General features: G+C 41.4%; 1 protein-coding gene across 1 annotated transcript; it reads right to left on the bottom strand.

The window, feature by feature from the left end:
• Positions 1–6,377: 6,377 nt before the first annotated feature.
• Positions 6,378–26,714, bottom strand: LOC311154589 (cytosolic phospholipase A2 epsilon-like; the record flags this gene model as incomplete). The annotated part of the gene is made up of 21 exons (XM_084207223.1): positions 6,378–6,616; positions 7,691–7,871; positions 8,723–8,889; positions 9,513–9,704; positions 10,165–10,272; positions 10,741–10,878; positions 11,923–12,037; positions 12,673–12,895; positions 13,880–14,019; positions 15,407–15,542; positions 16,629–16,666; positions 17,015–17,107; positions 17,250–17,416; positions 18,650–18,713; positions 19,031–19,073; positions 19,527–19,567; positions 22,484–22,615; positions 23,368–23,504; positions 24,312–24,384; positions 26,310–26,393; positions 26,688–26,714. The coding sequence occupies 21 exons, from the start codon at positions 26,712–26,714 to the stop codon at positions 6,378–6,380; spliced, it is 2,538 nt and encodes an 845-aa protein (XP_084063349.1).
• Positions 26,715–27,415: the final 701 nt, after the last annotated feature.

Genomic DNA, 27,415 nt, shown 5'->3' with positions numbered 1-27,415 from the left:
TGCAGCCCCAGTTGCATGTAAGTCCAGTGTTAAAGGTTACTGAGTTGTACGGCTGGCAGGAGCTCCTCATGCAGGTTAGGGGAGGAGGAATAGGGATTTTATGACGAGACTCTCCTGCCCCACCCCCTGATTATTTCCAGTCATTAGGCAGTCACCTCCCTGCTTCCTGCAGCCTATTAGAGCACCTCAACTGAGTCAGCAGAATGAGGAGCAATTTCTTTTCTCCCCACTGCGATGTTCAGGGAGGATGCTGAAGCCCCTTTCTGCCCAGCTATTGCTCTCTTGAGATGGTACTGGCTACTGGTAACGAAAAGTTTTGCATTTATGCAACAGATCTAACCCCCAGGTAAAGTGCTTCTGACTAATTAAATCACAGCTCTTGAAGCATCTCTACATTGCCACCATCATGCTGCAGGGTAGTAGAGATGTCAGCAGCTTCTTTCCAAACCATGAACTCCAATGCCTGTAGCAGTCTTCCCACAGCAGCACCATTTGGGCAGGTAAGTCCTGCAGTTCAGCAAGGTGACTCAGTTGTGATGCCACAACTGCAGCATTTGGGCATCTCTGTGCTACATTTAGCAACCTCAACACATGCTGAGTATTCTTTGCCTGGATATTTATTGTATATACAGGAAAAAAAAAAAGGTAATCCACGTTCAGAAATCTTGCAGTTTGATATTGAATCAAACAAGAGGGAAGGGAGGAGCTATCAGCAGCAGGTGAAACTTGGGAGCGGAAGGGTGAGGCAGGAGAGAGGGCTGTGCTCTGCTGCAGGGGCCTGGGGAGCACAGCAGCTGACCCATCCTCAGAGCTTACTTCCAAGGGGTCTGTGTGTGCTGGCTCTCACAGCAAGCCCAGCAGACACCCTGTGAGAAACTGCAGGGCACAAAACCCTCCCTGAGCGCTCTACAGCCCGGAGTACAGTGACTCACTGCCTTGTAAAGCGAATCAGAGTAGCCCTAAACCAGCATGCATGTGCAGGCTGGTAGATTTTGGAGCATGCAAGAGCAGACTCCACCTCTGCCAGACTCTCTCTGGCCTCTCTGACTGATGACAGCAAGTACTCAGTCTCGCATCATGAAGTTGAAGTGATTATTTTAAATCAATCTTCCTTGTATTGGCGTTTAATTCACTTGATGCAGGCAAAGAAAGCAACCTTGTAAACTGCAGTGGATGTTACTTAAGTGCACTCCCCTGTGCTATGGAGGCTGGTATCAAAATAATTCTGCACAGAGGAAGAGAGGAGGTGTCCAAGGAATGTTGCTGGAGCAAAATCCTCTTTTCAGAAACAAGTGGTTTCCTTCTATGTTGATGTGTGATAAACATATGTGATGTCTCTTCAGAAGATCTTATTCAAAATATGCAGTGGTACTCTCTGGTGGTTTCCATCTGAGGTATTTAATGGCTAGCTCTTGCTCCATAGGGACACTTTATACTGTCTTCTCAGAAGGAAATGCTCATAAATGTGAATCTACAGCTTCTGAAATGCTCCTTAAAGGAATGACCAAAAGATACTTCCAATGAACATGTATGTGCATCTCTACCCCAAAGACAAAATACCTCCTGCAACTTCTGTCCTTATATCTGTGTTTAATACTTAGGAACAAATTCAGGTGGAGCAGTCACAGCTGAGAATCTCTTGCTTGCCCCCTCACACAACTAGTTCTTTCCAGCTTCTGAAAGAATGTTCCCTGGAAATATTCCAGTATTAAAATTTAAAGTAGGAATCCATTTCCATTAAAAACATCTGCAAAACTTCTTCTATTAAAGGAAGGAGGGTAGGATGTCCAGCTCACCTGGCCCAAGTTGTCCCTGCAGATATATACACCTATACACATTTATATCACCCCAGCTGTTTCACAGCCAATATAAGACTCCCTGGCACTACATTCTCTTACCCACAGTGTTTTTAAGATCATACATGAGGCAGCACTTCACAATTTATACAATTGTTCCAGAGTCAGTGCATCTTACCCACTAAATGGTTTCCTGAATGTTCAGACTGCTTTCCTCATCTCAAAACAATGTCATCATTGCCATTCCCAAAACATGTTCCTAAATATTTCTCCCTCTCCTGCTCATGACAACCACCGGGTTTTTGACTGGCATTTTCTCCCTTAACCCCTATCTGTCCACATCACACAAGAAGGCTTTGGAATACACTATGTTTTAAAGACCTGGCATCTTTATGGCAGGCAAGAATAGCAATCTCAACAGTTTCTCATCCATGCAGTGAATACCTGATAGAACTAAGCTCTGAATGCTCACAACACCTCTGACAGTAAGTCCTTGTCGGCACTGAGAAAACTTGATGGCTTATTCACTGATGTCTACTACACCACCTGCCTAAAATAAAAAAATCATGAATTTGCAGTTTGTCCCACTAGACTTTTAGAAGTAGAAATGTGTCCCTAGGATTATAATTTCAAAAATATTACAATTTCCAAGGTCATGTCTTATGTTGGGTTTTTTGCATTTTTCATTAGACCTACCGCAATTCAAGGACAATTTCAAAGACAATCATAAAGCATACATTAAGCAAATTCGTGTCTGAATTTATCCAAAGTCTAAAGAGCTCTTTTTAGCAATCACATTTCCACACAATAATTTTAAATTGCCAGAGATCATCATATATATACTACTTTCACTCTTACTTGGATTTTTGAAGATTAGAGAGACTGTGTAACTGATGACAGAACACTCAACAGTCTCTTTAAAGCTCTGAACAGTAACAAGGAGAGTAAAAAGGAAGATGTCATTTGCTCTGCTATCATGCACTTTCAAGTGCACATTTACATGCACATGATTTTGCATCTATGTATTAATTATGGCAAGGAGGAGAAAATACATCATTCTGCTCTAAAGTGGCCAGCTGCAAACACTAGGTTCCCCAACATGACATTCAGATAATTGTAAATCTGACTGCAATGGGTCACAGGGAGGAGAAAGAGCTTCTTTCAATACTCCACAATTGCTTTATGTACCACTTTGTCACCTTCTGATAACCCAGGACTACAGAAATGGATGACTAATGGGGGACCTCATCTTACTGCAAGAGAAGAGAATCCTTGTACAATCCTTGGGATGACAATGGGAGCGGTCATCATTTACACACCCTGAACATAACAACAAGGGTAAACATTCAAAGCACATGCTAGAGGTGTTAAAAAACCATAGCCAGATGTCACATTAGAAAATAATTATTCAGTATTAACAAATTAGGCAATTTAACAAATGTAGTGTCAGATCTGTAGCTTGGGATTTTCCCTGGGCTTTCACTTTGTTTTCCTTCTTTTTTGTATAATGCTTCCACAGGCTACAAAATCTACAAAAACTTCATCCTGCCAGTCAAAGAAGAGCAAGCAGCTCAAGTCCAGCTCCAGTTACACAAAGGACTTGAACTCAATCTCCAAAGACAAGGTCCACCACGGATGACAAGCACCACTTTCCTATCCAAGGTGCTGGATTTCCAACTCTGAAAAACTTAACTTTGACTTGGTAATTAATTTTTTGCATGACACTAATTTTTAGGAACTCTTTGGTATTAAAAGAACAAATAGAAACACCCAAAAAAAACATCCCCCCATATATATATATATATATATATAAAACATTCACATTAATACAATTAATATGTTGGCATTTTATTTTCATGTTTCTATGTACCATGCCTTCAAACCACCTTTCTTCAAAACTCTACAATATTCTTTTAGTCATTGGAGAGAGAGATCATGCTAGGTGGAGAGGTGGGGGAACTACATTTTTGCTTGAGACACTATTCTGATTATGACATATATGAAGGAGGGCTTGTGCTTTCAAAAGACTATTGAGAAACTGCATTAAAACAACTCCACATGCCCTTGATATGTTTTGGAGAGATAAAATCTCACTCCTCCTACTCACTCACATGAAGTAATTGGGCTGCTTTTCCATCCAAAAATCATCACTAAAGTGTTCGCCCATCTGTTAATATATGCAACCCTGCCTTCAGATTTGTTGCAACAGAATTTCAAATGCAATCCTCATCTCAAAAACCAGTAGCTCAAAACCTTTATCTATGCCCCTCCCTGTGCTCTGTAGATCTGAGCATCCAACAGCACCTCTCTTTACCTTTGCAGGAGCACTCAGAGGTTGCCTGACCTTTCCAGGTTCATTCAACACTTCAGGCACAAGCAGCTATTTCACTGCCCTCACCCCAACAGACCACAGGGGTGAGGAATACCAGCACCAGCCTGTGTCAGCTAATTACCCAATAATTAGGCAAGACACATAGCCCAGGACCTTTACAGGGAAATCTAGAGCCAATTTCAATCTGAACCAATTCTCAGAATATCAAGAAGCCACCTCATATTACAGGTATAGCTATAAGCTAATTAAGGGGGTAACTTCATCTGCAGTCATCCTGAGATGTTTGAGCCCTAAGAGAGACTGCAAAGATTCACAGCTAATTGTTTCCAGGATCATGACATTACATTCAGCAGAGCTTGTGTGACAGGTCACAAACAGGTGTTGACCAAAAGAAAAAAAAAAATTACTGCTGACCTACCTGGATCGTAAATAGAACAATTACATCAATGCTGAATCATTTTGAAAAATCCAGCCGATATGTCACTGAGCCTAAGCCTCAGATCCATCCTCAAAAAATGCCACCAGTAATAATGAATGTGTCTCCTTCGTTATTTTTTTGATTAATAGCTGACAAGCCATTCAAACAGATATCTCTCCCCCTGTCCTTTCATGCTGCCTTTCACCGTCACATCACAGGCAAGATTCTGAAGTGTCTCTGTAATGTGAGCATCATCAATGGTCTTTAACAAGAAGCAGCCTTTCCTTCTCCAAACAAGAAACAAAATCAGTCCACTTTGGAGAAAACTCACAAGCCATCAAAGCAAGACCTTTAAGCCTGGCTCTCCCAGCTAAAACATTCATCTCATGCAGTGTGAGACGCCTGGAGCCAGACCCCAACACAAGCACCAGCACCTGTCTGACTTTAGTCAAAATACTGAGCTGCTAAGCTAGGCCATGTAGGCAACCTAAGATTTTTCAGTGGCTTGCTAAATAGGCCCAGACTTCTAAAAAGAGACTCCCTTTCCCCAGCTCATTCTAAGCCATCCTAATTTCCCACATCAGCTGCCAAAAGCACACATCATCACCCCACCTTGGGTGAGTAAAGCTGAAGGCCCAGCGCCAAGTATTGCAGCCACCAAAAACCAGTGGGTGGAATACACCAGGCACACACTGAACTGCTTATGTTCATTCTTCCTGGAGCTCTAGTAGTGAAACTTGAAAATCTTAAAAATACTGAAGATACACTTTACAATAGAAAATAATCACATTTTTAAACCTCCATTTCATTATTGTTTAAAAATAAATTCATGGCCATAACTGAGCTGTCAGAGTGATGCTTCCTTTTCTTCTTTACTCACAGAAACCTATTGCAGTCTTACTAGTGACACATAACATCAAATTATCCTAACCAGGGACAAGGAAAGAAGGTGAAAAACTGGATTTCTGCAAAAGAGGGCTAGTGAAACAGAAAGATCTATCAGTAACTGAGGAAAAGGAAAGTCATTGGACTTTACTGCTTTAGATCTATGAAAAGGAGACAGGAAGGTCACTGCCAACAGCTTCCTCTTATCAAAGGAGACTTACTGGTTTGATTCATATTGCAGCAAAGCTTGACAGACACTGCTGGTGTTATATCCTGTTAAATGAACTGATGCACAGAAAAGGCCTGGCTTAGAGGTAACACCATAACGTTATCTCCTGAGTTATCATTCCAGTCACCTGCACCCTTGAAAGCAGTTTCCTTACATTTTTCATTTTCCACAGTTGAAGTGACAGCTTTTCTTTCATCTTTCCTCAAAGGTTATTCACTAAGCTCATTGTTCACTCAATATTTGATTTCTTGGTATCAAAAGCAAGAGTAACTTTTTCCCAGAACAACTCACTAGCTGAGCTGAGTCCATAGAACTTAATAAAACCCCCAAACTTTAATGATTTCAACTATAAAATTCTTATTTTTAATAAGATTATGCATGGCTACTTAGTATTTGAACAGTAGCTATTACTCTGCATGTATATTCTTGCATACAACAATCAGAAAACAAGTTCTAAGAAAGACCAGTTAAATACACTTTTTAAGAAACCATTTTTTAAGACAAGTACCCTGATATTTGGATGGCAGTAGGAATAAAACTGTAGCAGCCGCTACACACCAACCATCTCACTGTTGCAGAAGTCAAAGGAGTTAGTATCACAAATTCTGCTGCCATCACAAACATCTGTGAGCCTGCAGCAGGTGAATATTTATTAGTCCAGTACCAAAACATTTGTGCATCTCCTTCTGATGATTTTGTTTTTTCCCTAAATACACTTTAAGAGCGTTTACTCGAATTAGGTGGTGAACAGTTTTTAAGTTGCTTCCTTCGTTGCACTGCAGTTTGCAGAGCCTGGAGAATTAAGTGTTTGTTATTCAGGATGTTGTAGCTGCAGAGGTTAAGCAGCTTGTTGAAATTCTCCTCGGTGTATGTGAGCAGGCCGGTGCCATAGGGAGCAGCGCAGTTGGACACGTCCACTCTTCCCTGCTCCATCTCTGCGGGACTGCGCTCCACATCTGAAACCAGAACAGCCACAGCAAAGGTGTTGAGGTGGGAAACTGCTACCAGGCAGTGCAAAATACACAGTAACAGACAATAAAATCCACTGGTCCACTGCTTGGCTACAGTCCAGACCTGACCAGCAGAAAAAATTTCCATTCAAAATGCTTTCCTCTCTAAATTAAGGTTTTGCATCAGAATATATAATCTTTTTAAGATTTGGAATTTTGTATGTTTAGCTTTTCACTTAAGTTCTGAGTTGACAGCTCTTTATCTACCAGCTGGTAGAAAATTACAGCAGAGGGTTCCTGAATTGGGAATCTTCCCTCTCACGTGGCTGAGATTTTAAGCACATGCAGCAGGACAAGTAAGATAATGAATGGCACAAGGTCTTTTTCAATAAGCTGGTTTATGGATTTTTCTTCATTTTTTGAGGAAAGTTTCCTGGATCATAGACAATTAGAAATATTAAAATTGGAGTTGATGCATGTAAAAGTATTTGTAAACTGACACTGAATTTGCCAAGTAGGTTCTTTTTTTTCTAGTGAATCAAACCTTTCTTCTATTGCTGAACTAAAGGAAACAATCTAGAAACTTCAAAAATTATAGATATCAAAGCAGCTTGTTACCCTGGCAAAGCTTTGCTTCATTACATGTTTTCAGCACCTTCTATTCTCATTTTTTCATGTAAAAAAATATAATAGGAGAATTCTAGCTTTGTTAACCAAGTAAACATGACATCTCTTCATGAGGCTGTTAGGTGACAGCCTAAGCTACCAGTGGATATAACTTACTAGCTGTGTCCCCTTCTTTATTATCAAAGTTACATGCCTTGTTTCAAGTGCCAGAGGGGGTTTCCCTCAACATGACATTCAGATAATCAAGGTACAGCTTCTCATGCTGTTATTTTTAAACCTCTTCATTCCAATCCCTGATTAGCTGGCCAATACTGTGTGCATCACAGCTGGACTGAGACTATAACAACTTGGCCAACTCAGAAGCTTGCCAGTGTCTTGTTTTGGAAGAGGAACAAACTCAATGGATCAACTGGATGAGACAATCTCAAAAAACAATTACTGCTGTCAACTTACTCGGTGCCTTGTACTTTTGGAAGGTATCACACACCAGTGGAAAATAGGCCAGGATTGGTGCCTCTAAGCTGTCCTCAAACACGTAGCACTCCTTCAGGTGCTCCCGGTCTTCCTGGCTCAGCTCCGTGCTGGGGAATGGGATCCCATGCTCCAAACAGTACTCTGAGAATAGGTCCAGTGGCTGCCTCAACAGAGAGGAGAGATGGCAACACAAAGAGAGCTTGAAGTAAGACCACCAAACCCCATAACATTTTGCTGCAATAGACAATCTGAGGTTGATTCATGTGTCTATAAATAATGCTAACTGTGCGCTGCAACAAACATACCATTTTAATTGTAATATGTACTGGGTAACAGAAATTTGATTGATTTGCTAGCACTTTATATTTTTAAAGGAGGGTTACTATTTACTGAAATGTATATGACATTCAGGTCAATTTTTGTGATTTAATGAGCACATAGAGGATTTGGATAGGGAAACTTTAATTATATGTGGCTTCTCAGATCACAGGTTCTTAAACATTTGCATTCAGTGTATCTAATTATGTCTTTATGTCCTCTTACAAATAAATTACATTAATTTAAATCATATAAGCCCGTCAAGGTTTCTTCAAATGCAGAAAAAAAAAAAACCTGACTGAAACTCATGCTGACACCAAGAGTCAAACGTAAAAGCAAAACTTTTCATTCAAAAAAATATACATAATTATGTATTGTGTGTTAATTACATTGTAGAAGTCATTTCACTGTTGAGGAACTTATTGCCAAGAAAACAGATACATAGAATAGAACATCTTCTGTATGTCTGTGTTCATATGCTTGTCCCAGAAAGACATTGAAAACAGCCCTGATAAAGGCAGTGACATTATGGTCACAGTAGAGAATAGTACCACTGATATGATCATTTAATTTAATAAAAAACAGACCACTTTCTGGAAGGAAAAAAAAGAGAGAGAGAGAGAGAGAAAGCTGCAATGGTAATTCATTCATTCATGGTCATACAGATAAAGAATCACTGCTTCATAACATCACCAGAGTCTGTGATCCTCCGCTGTAATTTAAGTGGATAATGACATCCACTTCTCTCTCTGGCCTCAGAATGGGTGGGCAGCTGGTGTTGATGAAGAAAGCTGTATCTATAAGCTTGAGGTAGTCACTCATTTCATTCAGCTGGTTGGGAGAAGAATCCAGCACTGTGTCTGAAAGGCCAAAACTTCTATTATTATTATTATTATTATTATTATTATTATTATTATTATTATTATTATTATTATTATTATTATTATTATTATTATTATTATTATTATCTGCAGGGTCAACTCTCTTTTTTTCCAAATTAGCATAAAAGAGGAGAAAGAAAATACAATTGATGTCTATTCATCTTTGACACAAAGCCCACAGTTAAGTATATTGGTCTTTGACACAATTTTAGTACTTATTTACTAAATAAATAGCTGAACTCTGAGATCAGCAAGATGGAGCAGTTCTGAGACTCAGCTTCATCCAAAGTGATAAATCACTCTTCTTTCTCAATATGTGTACATTTGTGGCTATTTAACTTCCTTGGAAGCTTCAAGTCACTCTTCGATAGCTTTTCCTAGGAAAATGAGAATTCAAGCAAAGCTGCTGTGCTTCCTCCAAGACAGGAACAAGACCAGGAGTAAATCATCTAGGGCTTGGCAAAACCCATCCTACAAACATGTTAATCAAATAATATTAATCAAAATTTACCTCTACGATAAAACTTATCAAATATTTGTCCTCAGCAAGTATCAGCCCTCAAATCTCCCTCAAAGATATAACCAAAACAATTTCCAATTACCTTTCCACATGCAAAAGCTCTCATTCTCCAAATATCTGTTATGTAGCTGCAAGCCCTTGAGGAAATTGTGGTAAGTTGAAACCACTGGCCGCCCAGTCATCATTTCCCGAAGAGTTTTGGAAAGGTAACCTTTGGGGATGGATAAGCAGGTTGTCTGCTCATGAGGCTTCTTGGGCAGAGCAGGGTGGCTCTCTGCAGGAAGAACAAGAAGAGGGTATGTGTCTGCATTTGTTCAGGACGTTTCTCTGATGATAACAACAGCCAAAGCACCCTGGATCCCAGCCCCATCTGTGACTGGCTGCACACATGGACACGCAGAGTGTTCTGGGCAGGGGGTTTCAGGGTCACACCACCACCTTGTTCTTCCCTGTCTGGCCTCTCCCTCCCCAGAAGGCTTTGGCAACCCTCTCGTGACTAACAAAGCTCCCCAGGGATGTTGCACAGTGAGCAGCACAAAAAGCAGCACAATGTTTTTTCCTGTTTTACAGCACAACTGTTGGTCTCCTGCTTTTCCTTCATTCTCGAGGGGTTGGTGTCCCATAAGCCAGAAATAGGACAGAAAAACAAACCCTTTACCAAATGTCAGGTGTCACATTTCAGAGAGGTGTGAAGAAAACGCAGATGCACGAGAAAAGCAATCTGAAGAACTAACCAATGTCATGCTCAGTGTCTCGAGTCCATCTGTGCCAGAAGTGTTCTGAGTGACCCGAGAGGTAGACAGCATCCATAAAACTCTGGGAAAATATATTGCTCCAAGTGCCTTGAAAGTTAAAAACAAAAAATATAAGGGACCAGACTTAATATTAGCTTGAATATTTAGAGCACAGCTATGGCAACAGACATGAATCCACTTTCTGTTCTAGTTGTGAAATACCATGAATTTTCCTATAAATATCAAATGCCACGCCATTCCACACAATGTCTGGCTTACAACCAGGCCATTTTCGAAACTTGGCTGCCTATAAAAGTCAGGCTGTGAGTTTAAACACCTCAGATGATCAGTTTGTGTGTGTGCGTGCATGTGTTCTCGTTAGGTCATCTGGCAAGACATTCATCAAATTAGTCACATTTGTCTCAAAAATTGGTTTCCTCTTTGGTCACTTTTGGCCGGTTCATTTGAGGTTGAAATTGCATCAGATACATTCTCTGGTGTACTAATACTGCAACCTGCAGACCCCCTCTGTGTAGCCAGCTCCTAAGGCGATGTTTTCTTGAGATAGTACATTACCTTCCAAGAAACAGATGTGGGATTCGGGGATCTTCTTCATCCGGTGACCCATGAAGAACTCGCTACCGAAATCCTCGGAACGAACGAAGGCCCCATATTTCAGGAGACCCACCTCGTAGGGTGTGAACTCCACCCACTCTGCAAGTAAGGCATCAAGCTGGATTTATTGCAGCCACATGTAAAAATCAGCTGAGAGAGTCAGAAGCTGGAAGAACAAGGCCTATAGCTTCACCATGGTGGTGACAGACAGTTCAAACCACCGTGTTTTGAAATAAACAGGTGCCCTTCAACGTACATGAATGCAAAACCTAAAATCATCTCCTCTGCCAAAATCCATTCAGCTTGAGATTCAGGTCCATTGCTGCACTAAGAAGCAAGACCTGGTGCTTAAAGTCCACTGATTGCTAAGGCCCTGCACACAGTGTGGCATTTTGAGTTCCTCTGAGTCAGCAATGACACCAGCTACCGTTCCTTCTAGACACTCTCATAATCACTGCCTTGAGGATAAAAAGCTCTGACCAAATCCCCTCCCCACACAGAAACCTTGGCTGGGTGCACTGGGACTCCAACTGTGCCTGGGAGCAGATGACCAGGTTCAGCTGCAGTACCACCTCCATTTGTGCTGGAAACACTGGGAACAGTGATCAGGATCACAGATCAGGGCACAGAGCCCTGCCCCTCCTCAGATCCTTCTCTGCCTGCTGGGAGCTGACTCCTGCTCTCACCCCTCTCCACCTTCTCCTTTCTCCTGCTCTCACCCCTCTCCACCTTCTCCTTTCTCCTGCTCTCACCCCTCTCCACCTTCTCCTTTCTCCTGCTCTCACCCCTCTCCACCTTCTCCTTTCTCCTCTCTGCCTCCCCCTCTCCCCCATTCTTCACAGCTCTCCTGGACTAGTGCTGCCCCAGCAGAAGAGCCAGCAGCTGAAAGGGGCTGTGGGGCATAGGTGGGGATGAGAGAGAAAAGAGCAGCAGTTGTGGCTCTCAAGGCTGCTGGGAAAAAGCATCTCCATCACCCCACTGAGCAGTGTCTACAGCACAGGTATCTCCCTACCACAGAAGACAGAGGAAAAGAAATTATTTAAAAGACTTTTTAGCTTGGACTTACAGGAAAAAGTTTTGGCAACCACACTTAAAAGGAAACTCTTCAGAGTTATAAGAGGGTTATAAGATGATAATCTCTACCTTTAAAATCCAAAGTGCTAAAGTCATCCTTGACATTGAGGGATAGGTATATGGGGAGTGGATTCTGCCCCTGATTGACTGCTAGTTGTTGGTCCGAGAGTTTGTGAGTACTTCCCTGTTTACAAAGAGCAAAATTCATTGTAAAAAGGTGAGCATGATGCATGGACTTACTACAGTACCTAAGCAGGAACTATCAATGAAGCATCTGCTGAACCTCAGCAGGTTTTGTTCTGTGTTCTTTAGCTGTTTGGCCACACAAGGGTGTGCATGTGTTATCTGCCATGAACTTTCACCAAGGCATTGTGCTTATGGGAGTTTTGGCAAGGGGGACAGGGCAAACATGCAAAAATCTGTACAGTCACTGGGATATGACTTGCTTTAAGGAAAGAAAGATATTTAGTCAGCCTGGACCCATTTCCTTCAATACAGTTTATGGATATACATTGCTGTGCCAGAACTTTGCTCTGCCAGAGCCTTCTCTCCTCTGTGTGTCACTAGAATGATCACCTGACCCAAACCCCAAACTTAAAGATAGAAAATCAGTTTCCTTAACATCTTGAATTTTTGCATGCTCAGACATCTCTCCCAGATGCTCACACTTTAGGGTCATTTTGTTACTTCCATTCTAAAAAGCCAAATATTAAGTCCTTCAGGTGTTTTCACAGCTTTTTCTCTAACTGAATCCACCACCTTAGACATGGGAAGTCAGAAATCCTGTGAAATAAGAGGGAGAGAAAGAATATAAAATACCTGGTGATGTAGCATACAATCAATGAAGAGTCCCCATAAATCTGTAAAGGACACCTTGTGCCCCTCTTGCTTCCTCTCACAAAGCTCATTTTCGTAGTATTTCATATGATCCAAAGAGAAACAGTGCAGCTTGCTCTTGGTCACATGTTTCCTGAAATCATCAACTGGCCCTCTGAGATCCTTTTGTGACCAGTTTGCATCTTCATATAGCTTTGACATGGTCCTGGATAAAAGAAAGGTACTGTGGTTCATCACAGGGCACATGACAATTCATTAGTCTATAACACACATAAGTGGTTTTTTGAGGCTACACGAGGTTCTTGCCCTCCAACTTTTACTTGGAAGAGCATTTCAAAGCTGAGGCAGAATTTAGACTGTGTAATGATTTTTTTTTTCCCTGCACAAATACATTTTAAATCATCCTAGCTTGTTTGTATTTAAGAATCAAAAGAGTAATAAAGCAACACTGATAAATTAACTCAAGCTTTTGCTAGAATTACCCTTTGATTGTCCAAGCCACCTGAGCCAGTGTCCTCAGGTGGGTCAGACCCCGTGTGAAATGTCAGGCTGGAGTTTAGCACCAGTGGCAAGTGTGAGAGCCTTCCCTGGGTGTGCAGGAGGTGGGCACCTGGGGCTCCTGGCACACATAAGGGCAGGCTTGAGCTGCCAGCACCCAGGGCTCAGGCAGATTCCAGTCATCCCCTCTCATCCCCATCCCACTTGTTCTAATTCAGTCTCACACACTTTCAGAGCAGCCCTTCAGAGTCAAAATGTTTTAAATCCCCTCAACCCCTCCTAGTTTGTGCAAGGCAGTCACCACTGAGTGCATGAGTGGCACTCTGTGTTTCTCAGGGCTGTTCTTTAAAAGTCTGCTTTTTGGGGACATGTAAGAGGTGAACCAGACAAATATTACAAAAGGACTTTTGAGGTGCAGCATGCAACAAGATAACGAGTTACAGGCAAACCACCCTGGCTTGTGCTCTTTTCTTTTGGTTTCTGTAAACACTTCAGTGCAGTCACAGAAATACTGTCATTCTCATTAGATTTGTTCCTTGTAGGAGGGCAGCACTGAGTGGTCCCATGAAACAAATCCAGAAGGAAGCCGAGTGCCCACCTCAAGCTGAGTAAACTCATCGCTAAGGCAAAATTGTTCACCAGGTTATCACTCTGCTAACACAAACACGAGTACAAGCCCAGCTCTCCTTACCATGTTGTGGCAGATAATCCACTGATGTAGGACACACAGTCCAAAACCCCCAGCTCCTGAAGAGCCAGGAGGCTGCCAAGCATTGCTGTCATGGACCGCACTCCCCCTGCTGCCGTCACCACGGCCACCACGGGCACCTGCTCAACACACAGAGGGAGGGAGCACAGAGCCACTCATCACCTGAGGAAACACAGCAATGATGGCCATGCAGAAAAAGGCAACTGCACCACCTGGTTCAGGTGGGCTTTGATAAATTCACCCTCTTCAGGGCAGTGCCTAGCTGTGTGTTTGAGCTGTGTAAACTATGGGGGAATTTAGTGTACGCTGAAAGCATTCTCCTGATCAGTGATGCTTTGGAAAGCCGGGAGCTGTAAGCACAGTCCTTGTGTGGGGAAATAGATTTTCAGATTTTCTCAATGTATTTAAGTTTTCCTCATGTCTTTCCCTCAAAACACCTCTTAGAGCTCTGAGTATAGCTAAGGTCAGAAGAGCAGCAACCTGCCTGCATAAGCACATAACCTGCCCTAAGTATATGTACAACATTTGCTGTCCTCCAGGCAGATAGTGCCCAGCTCTATAGGTTTATTTTAACACCCTCTTTCCAACCCACATTACCTCTACCTTCCCTGATATCAGTGCTATATGTAATTTACTTTCCTCAGGAATGCCTCAATCCTGTTATCCTTCCTCACTTTTCTGTATAGCAAAAACTGATACAACAGGCATTCAGTTTTAGGAACATATGATGCCATTACCTTTAACTTGTCTTCACTGTATTTTGCCATCTGCTTGTGGGTTTGTTTTTTGGGTTTTTTTTAATAATTTGGCTCAAACCCCCTTTTATTCTCATTTAATAACAACAAGTCCTATTCTACCTGTTACTTAAGCTCATGAGCACTTTGACCTGGTAAAAAAATGCTGTCCTGCACACATGATAAAGGGTTGGGTGTGCTGGGAGCTGAGCAGAGCAGTGAAAGAAATACCCCACAGGCACATTGTCCCAGCACCACAGCCCCATAACAGATCATTGTCTTCCAGTAACAGAGCTGCTACCTCTGAGTTCAGGGATCCCCAGGAGAGAAGCAAGCAAGAGGTAACCCCAAAAAACACACAAGACAGATGCTACTGTACCAGTGTGCTATGGGAGAGTTGCAGCCTTCCCTGTGAACCTTGTGGCAGCAGAGAAGAGGTGCCAAAGAGGAGAAATGGTCTCAGTTTAAGCAATCAAGTTTCACCAGGCTTGGTTATACACCCAGCATGTCAGCAAACACAGCCTTTGGCTGCCCCTGAGGGAGGACAGAGGCTGGCAGAGAATAAAGGAGCTATAGCTGGCCTCCTAAAAGTTCCTCTTTCATCCTCTCTGCCTAAAATTTGGGTATGGTCTTAGGTGCAAGTGACAATCTGGCTGATAGTATTTAGTGTAGAATATGTGGAAGAGCTGTACGGGTGGTCATGCAAGCACATCACATCCACTTCTCTCAAAGTGGGTCATGCTACTTCAAGTTCCCAAGATGCTGTCCCACCTACCTCATCCTCCTGCAGGTCCTCCTCTAGATGAAGAACACTTTTCAGAGCAGCAGCAACCACCTTCTTCCTTTTACGGATGAAATCCCGCTCCTCCGCGCAGAGAGCAAACCCCAGCCGCAAATCCAAATCCTTGCAGCTGCAGCACAGGAACAGCACAGGGCATTACCTGCAGCCAGTGCAGCTGGAGACACTCAGCAAAACCAACAACAAGGAACCAGTCTGAAGAATTTGTACTTCCATCTACATGAAAGTCCCCCTGCGTACAAGAACGCAGGTATATGGATATCCTGGGTCCTACATTTGTGCCTTCCTGCGGAGATTTTGGACCAGAATCATGTCCTGAACAATTTCACACTATCATAAGGAAGTTAAATAAATAAAATCAAGTTATATCATGTTGAACTCTGGTATTTGGACACCTCTTCTTATTCTCCTGCTTGTGTTTCCTGAAGTACAAAGGGGGCCTAAGTAGTTATTTAAACTTAACACACTCTAGTTAAAAGAACCCTAATACCTAGTTAGGTTTATCTCTACAAAGAATTTGTGCTTTATTTGAGTCAGGAGATGTCTCTTAAATTTATCCCTTCTGTACATGATTCATTCTATAACCTCTATTTTCACAGGATTCCAGTTTCAGAGGTTTTTTTCAGGAAAAAAACAAACCAAAACAAAAACCTCTCTATATCTTCTCTAAATGTTATTCAATAAAACCCTCTGATTTATCATTCACCTGCGACTAAGGCCTGCAATGGAGCTAACTTATCAACAGGGGGTAATGTTGCCCTTCAGATCAGCAAGCCAGTCAATAAATAAATTACTGTCCATGTGTTTCATTGAAAAATTACCTATAGAGGTCTTGTAAATGCATAAAGGTGTTAGACATGTTAGAAATCTGGTATACCTAAATATGCACTTATAGATAAAGGTTAAAAAACAGAGGTATGTTTAGGTTACAAAGCATCAGCATTCGGAAATACATTGGGATGGTTTATACCCCATAACTATCTACCCCCTATGCTATTCTAAATTCTTACTAATTTAAAAGCTTTAAAAGCTTTAAAGCATTTCATTAACCATTCCTCATATTTCAGTCATCTTTATTTCCTGTTTTGAAATTAGCTACTTTAAGACAGCTTCCTTTCATCTAAGAATCATATTATGAAAGGAGAGGCCGAAGTAGGAGATGGCCTAAGTAATCATTCAAAAGCAATAAAAGATTTACCTATTTTCCTCATTCACAGACACCTCATAAGAATCCCCCTGAAAATCAATAATGAAAGCACCATAAACTTTAAATAGAATTGTAATTTTGTAGAAGTAGGTTTTACAGTATTAGCAATTATTCACATATATAGTCTAATGATAAATTTTTGGCCTTCTCTCAGGCATTCAGCACACAATCTTTTAAGGTACTTTTAAAGCAGCCAGAAATTCTGAATACCCTATTTCCCCCCCAAATCATAGTAATATTTCTAAGTGTATGCAGAGCTAGGCATACAAATAACTCGCTAATGCATTTTTAGCAACAAAATTATTACATGACCAGATATCACATATATAGAGTTCACCTTGTTGAAAGAATTCCAAATACTGTCAAAGGATACTCACCCTCATCACTGTCACTTTCTGTCCCAAGTCCAGAGAATGGAGAGGCACAGCCAGGGGACTACTTACATCCACTGCCCTCCTACCTAAGCCAGGCTGATTTAAAGAAGGGAAAAAAAGTTATAAGAGGAATATTATTTATAGACCCTAGGCACAGAAATACCAGATGAGGGTTAACTCATGATTCTTCTCCCAAAATTTAGGTTAGGTGTTATCACCATCCACAAGCGAAACGTACGCCACAGAGGAAACGCTCCTTCGGCAGGGTCACGAGCAGTCTGGGCTGGCTGTGCTTGATGTAGTGGAACCTGGTGGTTCCACTGCTTCCTGGTCTGCAGGCAGGACCCATGGAAATAGCCTGGGTTTCTTCATAGGATCCTTTCATTGTGAAGGTGAAATCTCTCCCTAAGAGCAAGAAGCAAACCGCAGGGAGATGTGAACTGTGCCTGGTCCTGAAATGAGCAAATACAAGTGCCCCACGTGACATTTCAGCCTTAGTGCTGAGGCTTAACTCAAGTTCATTTGGAGCACAATGTTTGCTTCCCCTGGGACCAGCGTGCAGCCCTCGAGTTACCCTGGACTGCCAGGGCTCAGAACTGAGCAGCTCCCAGGTCTGCAACACTCAGAGAGCTGATCCCAAAATTTGATGGCAAAGTCAGGGCTGACATCCCTGACTCCTCAAGGCCTAACCCTTCATCCACTGAGAATGCAAAGGCATCTGTTCTGAGTATTTCACCAACCCTGAGGGGAATTTTTAGCAGGCACTTTGTCCATAATTCTTTGTGTGGAATTGCGTGTGAATTGATTTAGAGCAGGTGTAGTATGAATGTTACCATCCTATATTCATAAGTTATTTATTGTCCTGCTCATTGTAAATCCCATTGAATTGCTTTGTAAATGCTAAACTATGGGATGACTAAGTGCTGCTGAATCCTTTAGACAAACAATCAAGTCTGGGGCTAAGTTTGGCAAGAGGGCCCACTCTGAAACTCACAACTCAGTGTGAGGATCTTCACTCCTGGCACCCTTTCCTTTTCCCTCTTTATCCTTTTGCATCCCTGGTCTCTGCATAAATAATTCTAGATTTATTCTAATCTGATTTTTCTTTGCTTGCTTCATGTATGTAGTGATAGAGTGAACCTTGCCATCAAACTTTGCCACACTTTTACAAATTTATATTACACTAAGCTTGCTGATACTTTTGCCAGTGATTAAGTGACCTAAACCATTTGTGACACCCTGCCAAGTGACAGAGAGGATGTGTTACACTTGTGGATGCCTCTAGCAGCATTCACATCCCCTGAGCTTTCACTGAAGTCTTTGTCCTCCTGAGAGTTGTGTCTCCCTTCTTTTAATTTCTGTTTTCACCAGAAAACAGAGGTAAAGGTATTCCAGTTCCATCCACACCCACAGTGATGCTTCCAAATCTCCCAGCCACCTCCACAGTTTCTCTTAAGCTACAGAGTCCTGTCTTCTTCTGAGGACTCTCACTATTAGCAAGTAGGTAATTCAGGAAATACCCAAGCAGCCCTGATGCAAACAGAGACTAAAACAAACCAAATATTTATCTATATTTATCTATCTGCATTTCCTATAGCACAAAAAGCAGCGACAAACAATTTAAATCAGCAACCTCACTTTTGTAAGAACTCTTCATTTTTGTTTCATTCACATGTACTTCCAAACAGGAGATTTCACGAGACTGGAAGAGAGAAGCAATAAAACCATTGTTCACAGAAACAGTGCAGGATTCTCACTGAGGTTCTGGGGGTCCTGTAGAAACACAATGCTTGGCCATGATGGTCTGTGGATGTGAAGGATTTGCAGAAATTGAGTATCTTGAATAAATCGTGCACTGTGGTTAAGGAAGCCAAAATAACTGGGGATCTGTCATTACACTTAAATACCATTCAGTCCCCACCAGTTAACACAAGAAATTTTTCTCCCTATCTTCCAACCACATCCTTCAGTTCTGCCCCACCATAAGATTAGCATATAAACAAAAAAAAAAAAAATTACCACTAGTACACCATTAGTAATGATCTTCTCAGATACACCTGGTCTGAAAAGCAAAACCAAAAAGTTTTATTTAAAAGTGTGTATTTAAGCAATAAAATTTCAAAAGCACATAGTTCTCTGAGCTCAGTTTTTCTAGCTGGCAAGTACCACCCGCATTTCCATCCTTCCCCTCTGTCTTGCAGCCTCTGCCAGATCCCATCCCATACCTCCCCAAGGATGCTTCTTCCTCCTTATTTCTGCTGATGAGCATCATCTCTCCCTAGGCTAAATCACAAAATAATCATCCATTCTCAGCTATAAATACTGAGACTGTCACTCAGATTTAGGACAGAAAAGCAACAATGGGGAAGGTGCTGAGATGAGGTGTCTGATCACAGGTACATGGAGCCACTTCCCCAGTGCTGCATTACCACTCTCTCTAAAATGCAGTTTTCTGATGACAAACTCTACAACATTTATGTTTTACTTACATGTTTTCCAGTAGAAATTTACTTACATGTTATGCAGTAGAAATTCCACTTCTAGTTCTTCCTGATTCTGAAAATAGGATTTTTTTTTTAATTTATGAATGAAGAAATGTTTTCCTCTGATACAACTCTGACAATTTATTTATAACTCTCTCTCTGTTCCCATGGCCTCTACATCATACTCTGAATGGATACAAATTTCTGTGGCCATACTTTGATTTCACCTCTCCACTGCTCTACTGCTTACAAACCAGCTGTACCACCAAGAGAAAGAAAAGATTGAGTATCATTGAATAGGGAGCAAGGGTCCTATTAGTAATTCATTAGTAGGATAAGACATGGGTCAATCAATGCTGAGGAAGAGAAGACTAGCAGGTGAATGATGTAGGAGAACATAATTAAGAATTAATGGACTTAGTGCAGTGAATAGATAGGCAGTATGCCTTGGTTAAAACAAAAAGAATTCGCAGAGTTTAAAAAAAGAGTGGGAAAACGGACCAACTTGGAAAATAAAAAATGCAAGGGGGAAGGGGAGAGGGGAGAAGAGAGAAGACTGAAGCTGTGATGGGGAATCAGGGAAAGAGCTGAGGGGAGACAAATCAAGAGGAAAAGAGACAGGAAAAGTGTAAGAATGAAGCAGCAACAGAATGGCACACCAACAGTATAAAAGAGACTGAATAACTGCATTACTTCAGCCACTTGCTATGGGATACAGCCAATCCAGGAAGTACCAGACTAAAGTATATCAGGATCTTCAGGATCACCCATGGGGAGGAAAACACTAGTTAACAGTGATGTAAATCTATTTCTGGCAAGTGGTAGCAGCACTTTTTAATTTATATTCAGAATGGCTCACATTTACTGATGAATATCCCTTCTGTCCAGCTGCACATCATATTTTAACATTGTGAATTGACCATGAAAAACATGCCAAATGTCACTGGCAGCTGCCATGGGGAAATCATCTTTACAGTAAAAGTGTAGAGCAATTTTGTATTTAGTAGTTCACATCAGTAAATGAAACTTCTCTGATAGCTGCATCTGTGTGGTGTAATGCAGAAGCAGGCAGCTGTGCTTGCTCATTTCTCCCAAAGTCTCATGAAAATTACAGTGGTTGCAACGTTGTAATAGAAGGCTGGGGCACAGATTTTAGACAGCAGTCACCTTACACAGATGCAAGACAGACTGTATCAAATATTTCATTGTGCCCAGACTGTACTATCCAAACTAACTGATGGTCTGTCACAACTTTGTCCAAAGAGCAGCAGAAACAAGGTTCAGAAGAAGCTGGCTCACACCATCTGCCTAATCCTGCTTGCCTTATGCTCCTATCCTGCTTATGCTGTTTTACACTCACACAAGTTGCATTTCTAGTAAGTCCCACTCCATATTTGTGGGTGAAAATTCCAGAGCATGGCAATGGAAATACTTGTTAGGCCACAGAGGGCAGGAGGCACAGCAAAGCAACCCTGCTGCTCTGACATCACCCTTCTGACCTCTTCAGCCCTCCTCCTGAGATACCTTGGCAGATTAAAGAAATCATTATGGGCAGAAGGGGCACTGCAGCCTGTTATTAAGATTGCCCAGCCTATTGCATTACTAAGACACTTTCAAAAAAATAAAATAACCCAAAGTCTTCTGAAAATCCCTATACAGATCATAATTTGTGATGTCTCACGGGGGCCTGATTCATCAGAAACTGAAGGAGGGCAGCTTGACCAGGATGCTCCTGAGACAGCTCACCTGGCCTGACCCCCACCACTTCCACCTTGCTAATGGGCTAAGACAGCTCTGCACATGCCTCAGAGCAAATTCAGGGCTTGAATCACTCCTGGAATTATCTCAGTCACATGAGGGATTTTCTGAGGAAGGCTGTAGCCAGCTGGAACAGGTTTAATAAGCAGCACTTAGTAAGGATTTGTCTTCTAAAAGAGTAGTTAATAAACCTCTTCAAAGCAATAGCAACATGAAAAACAGGCAAGAGTGTTTTCCAAAGAGCCTGATTGACACAGTGGTTTAGAAATAAATGGAGCACACCAGTTCCTGGGAACCGTAAACTGAAGCCCTTGGCAAAGGGTGAAAAAGCCCTGAAGTTGTTACTGCACCCTCCAGAGAAGGTGTTACATTGTGCAGAAAGCAATCTGACTACGTATTCTGCTCTCTTTGAGGATGAGTGTGGTTTCTCCACCTCTCTTCTCAGCAACTTCATCCACTCAGTGTTTCTTTACAGTGTAAAAAAACTCAGTATCTTTATTTTGGTTGTTTACACAACTAAACACTGTATTTTTGAGACACGTGCAGCAAATAAAACACAATCATACACTCCCTAAGAAGAAAAAATAAAACACTGATAATATTCTTATTCATGAAGGCCTGCCTCTTCTGTGCTGGCTCTGTCCCTCTAAAATAAATTTGTAGCAAAGGAGCATAAGCAGACTTGCTGAGATTTTTTTTTTTAAGTTGTTTAGGAGAGGAAAAAACCCCAAAAGTATTATCACAAGAATTAAATGCTTCATTTAGAGAGCACATTATCTGAAAGAACTGGCCAAAATCTCCAGTGAAGCTGAGAGGGGATAGCCCTGGTGAGCTACTGGCCAAAGGGTAAGGGCAACTGCCTGGAAACGGGGGCAGGGTTGTTCCCACCCCTGCTCTGCCAGTCTCCTACAACAGAAATGAGACCTCCTAACCATCAGCTAATTCATTTTTTTACTCTTTTTCTCACTGATCATTCAAAATATAGTTTTGAAATTAAAAAAAAAAAAAAAAAAAACAAGAAATAGGAATACTAAAAGTATTTTGCATCTCATTCCAGTCACAACAGGGGGTGTTTGTTTGTGACTCCTCTCCTAAAACTCAACATTCAACCTTTTTTAGTAACATCCTTTTTAACAAAGCCTTTGTGCATGAGAACCAATTTAATGTTCAACAGAGGCAGCAACCTGAGACAAAATTCTAATCAAGAGTATTATTTTCTCTAGCCCCTCACCTCTGGGTTCAACTCAAAACTCAGGTGAACTTTTTCTCCAGGTTGGATTTTAGCCACATCAAAGCGGACAGTCATCAGATGGTCATCAGGTGTCAAAGTGTCCTCATCACAGACTGCCAGCTCCAGGATGTTCTGAGGAAAGAGCAGAGAAGGATGCAGATCACATATTCTGGGAGCAAAAGGAAGGTCCAGCAAGAGCCAGCGCTCAGCCCTGATGGCCGTGTGTGCACAGACTCCTGTGACAGCACAGAGCTCCGCTCACAGCCCACAGGCTCAGACAGCAGAGTCAGGGACTAGCCCTAGAAGAGGTAAATCATCAGATTTGGCAGCCAAAAAGAGCTCCAAAAGAAGAGGAAACATAAGTGACATATATGATGGTAACATACACCAGACAGAGCAGAGGTTACATCCACTATTCCTCAGGTTGTTTGTGGATTCAAAATCACTGCCTTGAGAAATCTGGGCATTTTGTCAGAAAGTAATAATAAAGGGGACATCCTTAAAAATGAAAGTTAAAGCAACTAAGCTCTCAACAGGATTTGATCCCTTGACAGCTCCTCAGGGCTCAGGTTACCATGACAAGATGCAGCTCTAGTAAACGATGAGAAACTGATCCACTTTGGACTTGGTATCACTTTCACTCTGACTGGTCACCTATTTCTGCTAACTCTATAAACATTTTAACAGTCTTTTAGGGCTGTTCTGGGACACAAAGAAGCATTCAACATTATTCCAGATATTCCACAACCTTGTGAGCTTAAACTACTTCTTTCAGCCGGGTTGAGTTCAAGATCTATGTGAGTCTCAAGCCTTTCAAAAGGAGTTTGCCCACAGCAGGTGAAGATGCCCCCTTTAGAGAGCACCTGCTCACTGTCAGAGCCCACCTTTACTGCACTCTGTACCACGAAGTGGAAAGTTTCATTCCAGACTGGGTTCCTGCAGTTGTGTACAGTTCTTGTCTGAGCCTCCTGACATGAAGCTGTTGGCAGCCACAGCTTGACATAGCAATCAGTTTGGCTCCCTGTGTGAACAACAAGTTGCAAAATTAGTACAGCAGTACTTTGTTATTACTTTATTTGCCCAGTCAGGGAAAGAAAATATTAACCTGTGAGGAGTCCTAGATATTTCATTAGACCAAAAGAAAATATTCTGGGTTTAGAGTTATTTAACTTTTCTATTTAGATTTATATCAGTTTCAAAAAAGTCAATTTTAAACCACAAATTCTATATTATAACAAGAGCCAAAGCATTTTATTTCAACAGTGCTGAACTAAGTAATCTGGCTCTTGTGATTTTTTAACTCTTCTTTTCAAATAGTTGCCACTTTCCAAAAAAACCCATGTACAACTTCACTTCTTCAAATGGCACTTTTTAAATTAAATGGAAATTTTAGTTTGGGAGGTTTTCATTTATTTGCAATGCAAAAGTCATCCAACACTGACAGAACAGTCAAGCCACAAACACAGCAACATCCAAAGCGACTGGTTTGATTTTTCCTGTGTCTTTCACAAAGATGTTCCTTCCAAAAGGGAATTGGGCAGCCTGGAAAAAGGGGCACTGAGGAGTTAGAAGAAAGGGAAATATCACAGAGCAGCTGATAAAGGAAAGGACGACTTCTTCGACACAGAATTCTAGTCTATTTCCTATTTCCTTTCTGGTTTTAAGTGTTTTCTAAATTATTTTGAATTTAAATGAAAATAAATACAACTTCTACACCCAAACTCCCCTGAAATATTACTGCATCCCAGCAACAGGTGTACAAGAGCATTAAAATCAGGTGACAGTAGTTTTCTTGCTAAGCTATAAAAGTGCCATCAGTGATACTTACACAGATCTGCTCTGCGGAGATTTCTCATGCCGATAATTTTTACAGAAAGCCAGCACAACTGAGGCACTTCTGGCTGCAGAACAATGAGAAAGATACCTTAATTATTAGCAATTAACTCAGATATAAGCAACATCACTTATCCTCTAACACCAGAAAGGCCAACCTACCATTATAATGCAGTGAATTTGATTTTAACTATTTGAGACATTTTCTGAGAAGAAATACTTCCTTGTGATTTGACATGGAGTAAAGACAGCCTGTCATTTGTAGCTAGGATCTACATTAATCCAAGTGAAACCTCATTAATACAACAAGCAGAACTGATACATGAATATAAACCAGGGGGCTTTTAAAGAACCAGAACTGAAGAAAGCAGGGATCACTAAAGCTCTAAAGCAGGGATCACTAAATGGAAAGCTGAGAACACAAAAAAATTGTGTTGTAAAATTGGCAGTGTGTTAGAGTATGCAATTAAACACAAATAAGCAAAGAAAAGCTATAATTGCAGGTAAATGCACATACACAAAAAAAAAAAAAAAAAAAAAAGGCAGCACAAAAGGACAAACAGACAATTTGGAATGTCTTGGCTTAATCAGGACAAACCTGGGCTGACCTGATTGATCTGCCAAGGAGAAGCCCTGAGGCACAGCAATACTGACAACCTGTAGTGTAGTGTTCTACAGGGGAAGAAGGCTCTACAACTGTCCCCAATTTTTCTGTTCTCCCTCCGCTCCCTATCACAGCTACACAACCCTACACTCGGTTACTGGAAAAACAAGACAGGTTTGAAGAACATCAAGAGTAAAACACTACATGCAGAAGCAATAGCTCCATTAATTAAATTAAAAGCAGCACTTAAATATCCAAAGAATCATGATTTCTGAGAAACTGCCTGCTTAAAATCTCCTTGTGCACCTCTTATTTTGATACTCCCTCTCCTGACAGAAGCAGACTAAACATCTAGAAAGCAATAAGTCACCAAGCCAAATGTTATTTACAGCCTACTGGAATAATTCTCAACACTTTTCTCTCAGAAAGTGTCATTTGAACAAAACCAGAACGTCTGAAAGAAGCCCATCAACATAATCAAATCAGCATAATTTTTGGCAGCAGCATTTCTGGAGATGGAGGATGAAAGTACATGATCCAAATTGCTGAATGCTCAACATTTCATCCAAATACAGAGGATTAGTATTTCATCCTCAGCTTTAGTACCATCCATATCCATGAGTTTGGAGAAAACTTATTCATGAGATGCCTTAAATACTAAGCAACTATACTGATATAAACCCATTTATTATTCCATAGTACTAGCAGTTAGTGAATTGACTGCACTCCCAGATCTAAGAAAGAGTTAACTTCATTCCTTTGTACTGAATACACCTAAGGAACAGATTGAGAAAACTCAGGGGCAGAAAAATATATCATACTATTTTCATTTTTCAAGTTATTAAATAGATTTTCAACTAACCATTAGGCATAGAACAGAATAATGTGTAACATATCTAGTATGCACCATATTCAGTACTTTCCAGAACCAATTCATCTTCATAAAAATCAGTGTTCAGAAAAGTGTCTGACATAGGAGTAAGCCATTTTATTTGCTGATCTGCCTCCATAAAGTAAAGGAAAAACAATTTAAGGGCTAAGCCTTGGATGTTATGAGGTATGACTACCATCATGTAATCATACCACAGTAAACCAAGACTAAAATCCAGCTCTCCCAGTTCCTCGCCTGGCATTTAAACCACAAGTTCATCATCTTCCCAACCCCTAAGTCCCAGTGAATGCTTTGCACTCTAGACAGCACACTCACACAAGAAGCAAGTGTTCCCTTAACTATCTGTTAATAAATGTCACCTCTCACAAAAACAGTTAACCTTGGGGAGAGACTGGAAAGGCTGACAGAAGAACTGCAGGTATCACGGCCATGCACTATCCCTTATGCTCTGCAGCTCTCTCCTTGCACTCCAGAAGCTGCCTTCTTCCATACAGTACCTCATTTTCAGCACTGCATGGTCTTTCATGATTCCTCCTCCTGATTCCAACCTTCCTGTGCGGATTTGCGCGGATAAACCGGTCCTGGAGACAAAGAGCCAGAAGAGGGCCAGTGATGAAAACCAGCAGACAGTAATTTTCAATTTCTGCTCAGATCCACTATGGAAGGAGACCCTAGCATGTCTCCCATTTCTCCTCTTCATGATGGGATATATCCATCTCCCCAGGACCATCTACCTGCTGCTTTTACTAATCTATCTGCCTACTGCAAATACATTTGACATTCGAGGATCAAAATTCCCCAAGCATTTGCTTTTGATCAGTCTCAACCAAGACCACCAAGAAGATTCTTCTGCCCCACCAGCGATTTTCTCTTACCAAAGGTGAATAGGCTGATGACCCCATGGGTATCTTTGTTTCATAAAAGGCAGCACTCTGAGGCTCCAGTCTGTGTGTCTCCCAGCTGGTAGGTGCTCCTGGACCACAGCTGTGGCCGGGAAGAAGAGTAGTGTAGATTGACTCACGGCTCCACCTCCTACTGATTTCAAAAGCACAAATGATGCACTGGTTCTGTGCCACACAAAGACTTACTTTTTTTTTCTTTTTTTTTTTTTTAACACCACAGTGATTTAGAGAAAAAAGGAGATGGGTCAAACATTTTATCCCAGGGTAATTCCAGAGTCATTATCCACCACCATAAGGTCTGAATAACTGCACACAGAGGGATCTTCTGGGGCAGTTCCAGCCCCCACCAGCTTCTCCAGTCAGATGCACAACAGCCAGGATTTTCACCAAGTTCACTACAAATTACAGTCCTGAAGCGGAGGCTGGATCTCACAGGCACTGGCAGATAGTTAAAGAAAACACCTTGTAGCTTTTCTTCTCTCTTATTTCATTGCATAGAGGAAGTTAAGGGGTCAGCAGAGCCAGCAGGAGCTTTTACTATGGAAACATTTTTTAGCTTAAGGGCTGCTTTCAATTAAACAATGTTAGAATCTCATCAACTTTAACAAAAATAACTACTCCCCATTTTTTCAAAACTCTTTAAGCATCCCCATTAAAATTTTCAGGTCTGGTATCTTTTTAATTTTATAGCAATTTCCCAT

This window comes from Fringilla coelebs (assembly GCF_963513975.1).
Source record: "Fringilla coelebs genome assembly, chromosome: 6".
In the NCBI taxonomy this organism is placed as follows: Eukaryota; Metazoa; Chordata; class Aves; order Passeriformes; family Fringillidae; genus Fringilla; species Fringilla coelebs.
The sequence above is the reverse complement of the archived record's forward strand: the minus strand, read 5'-3'. Positions and strand labels throughout refer to the sequence as shown.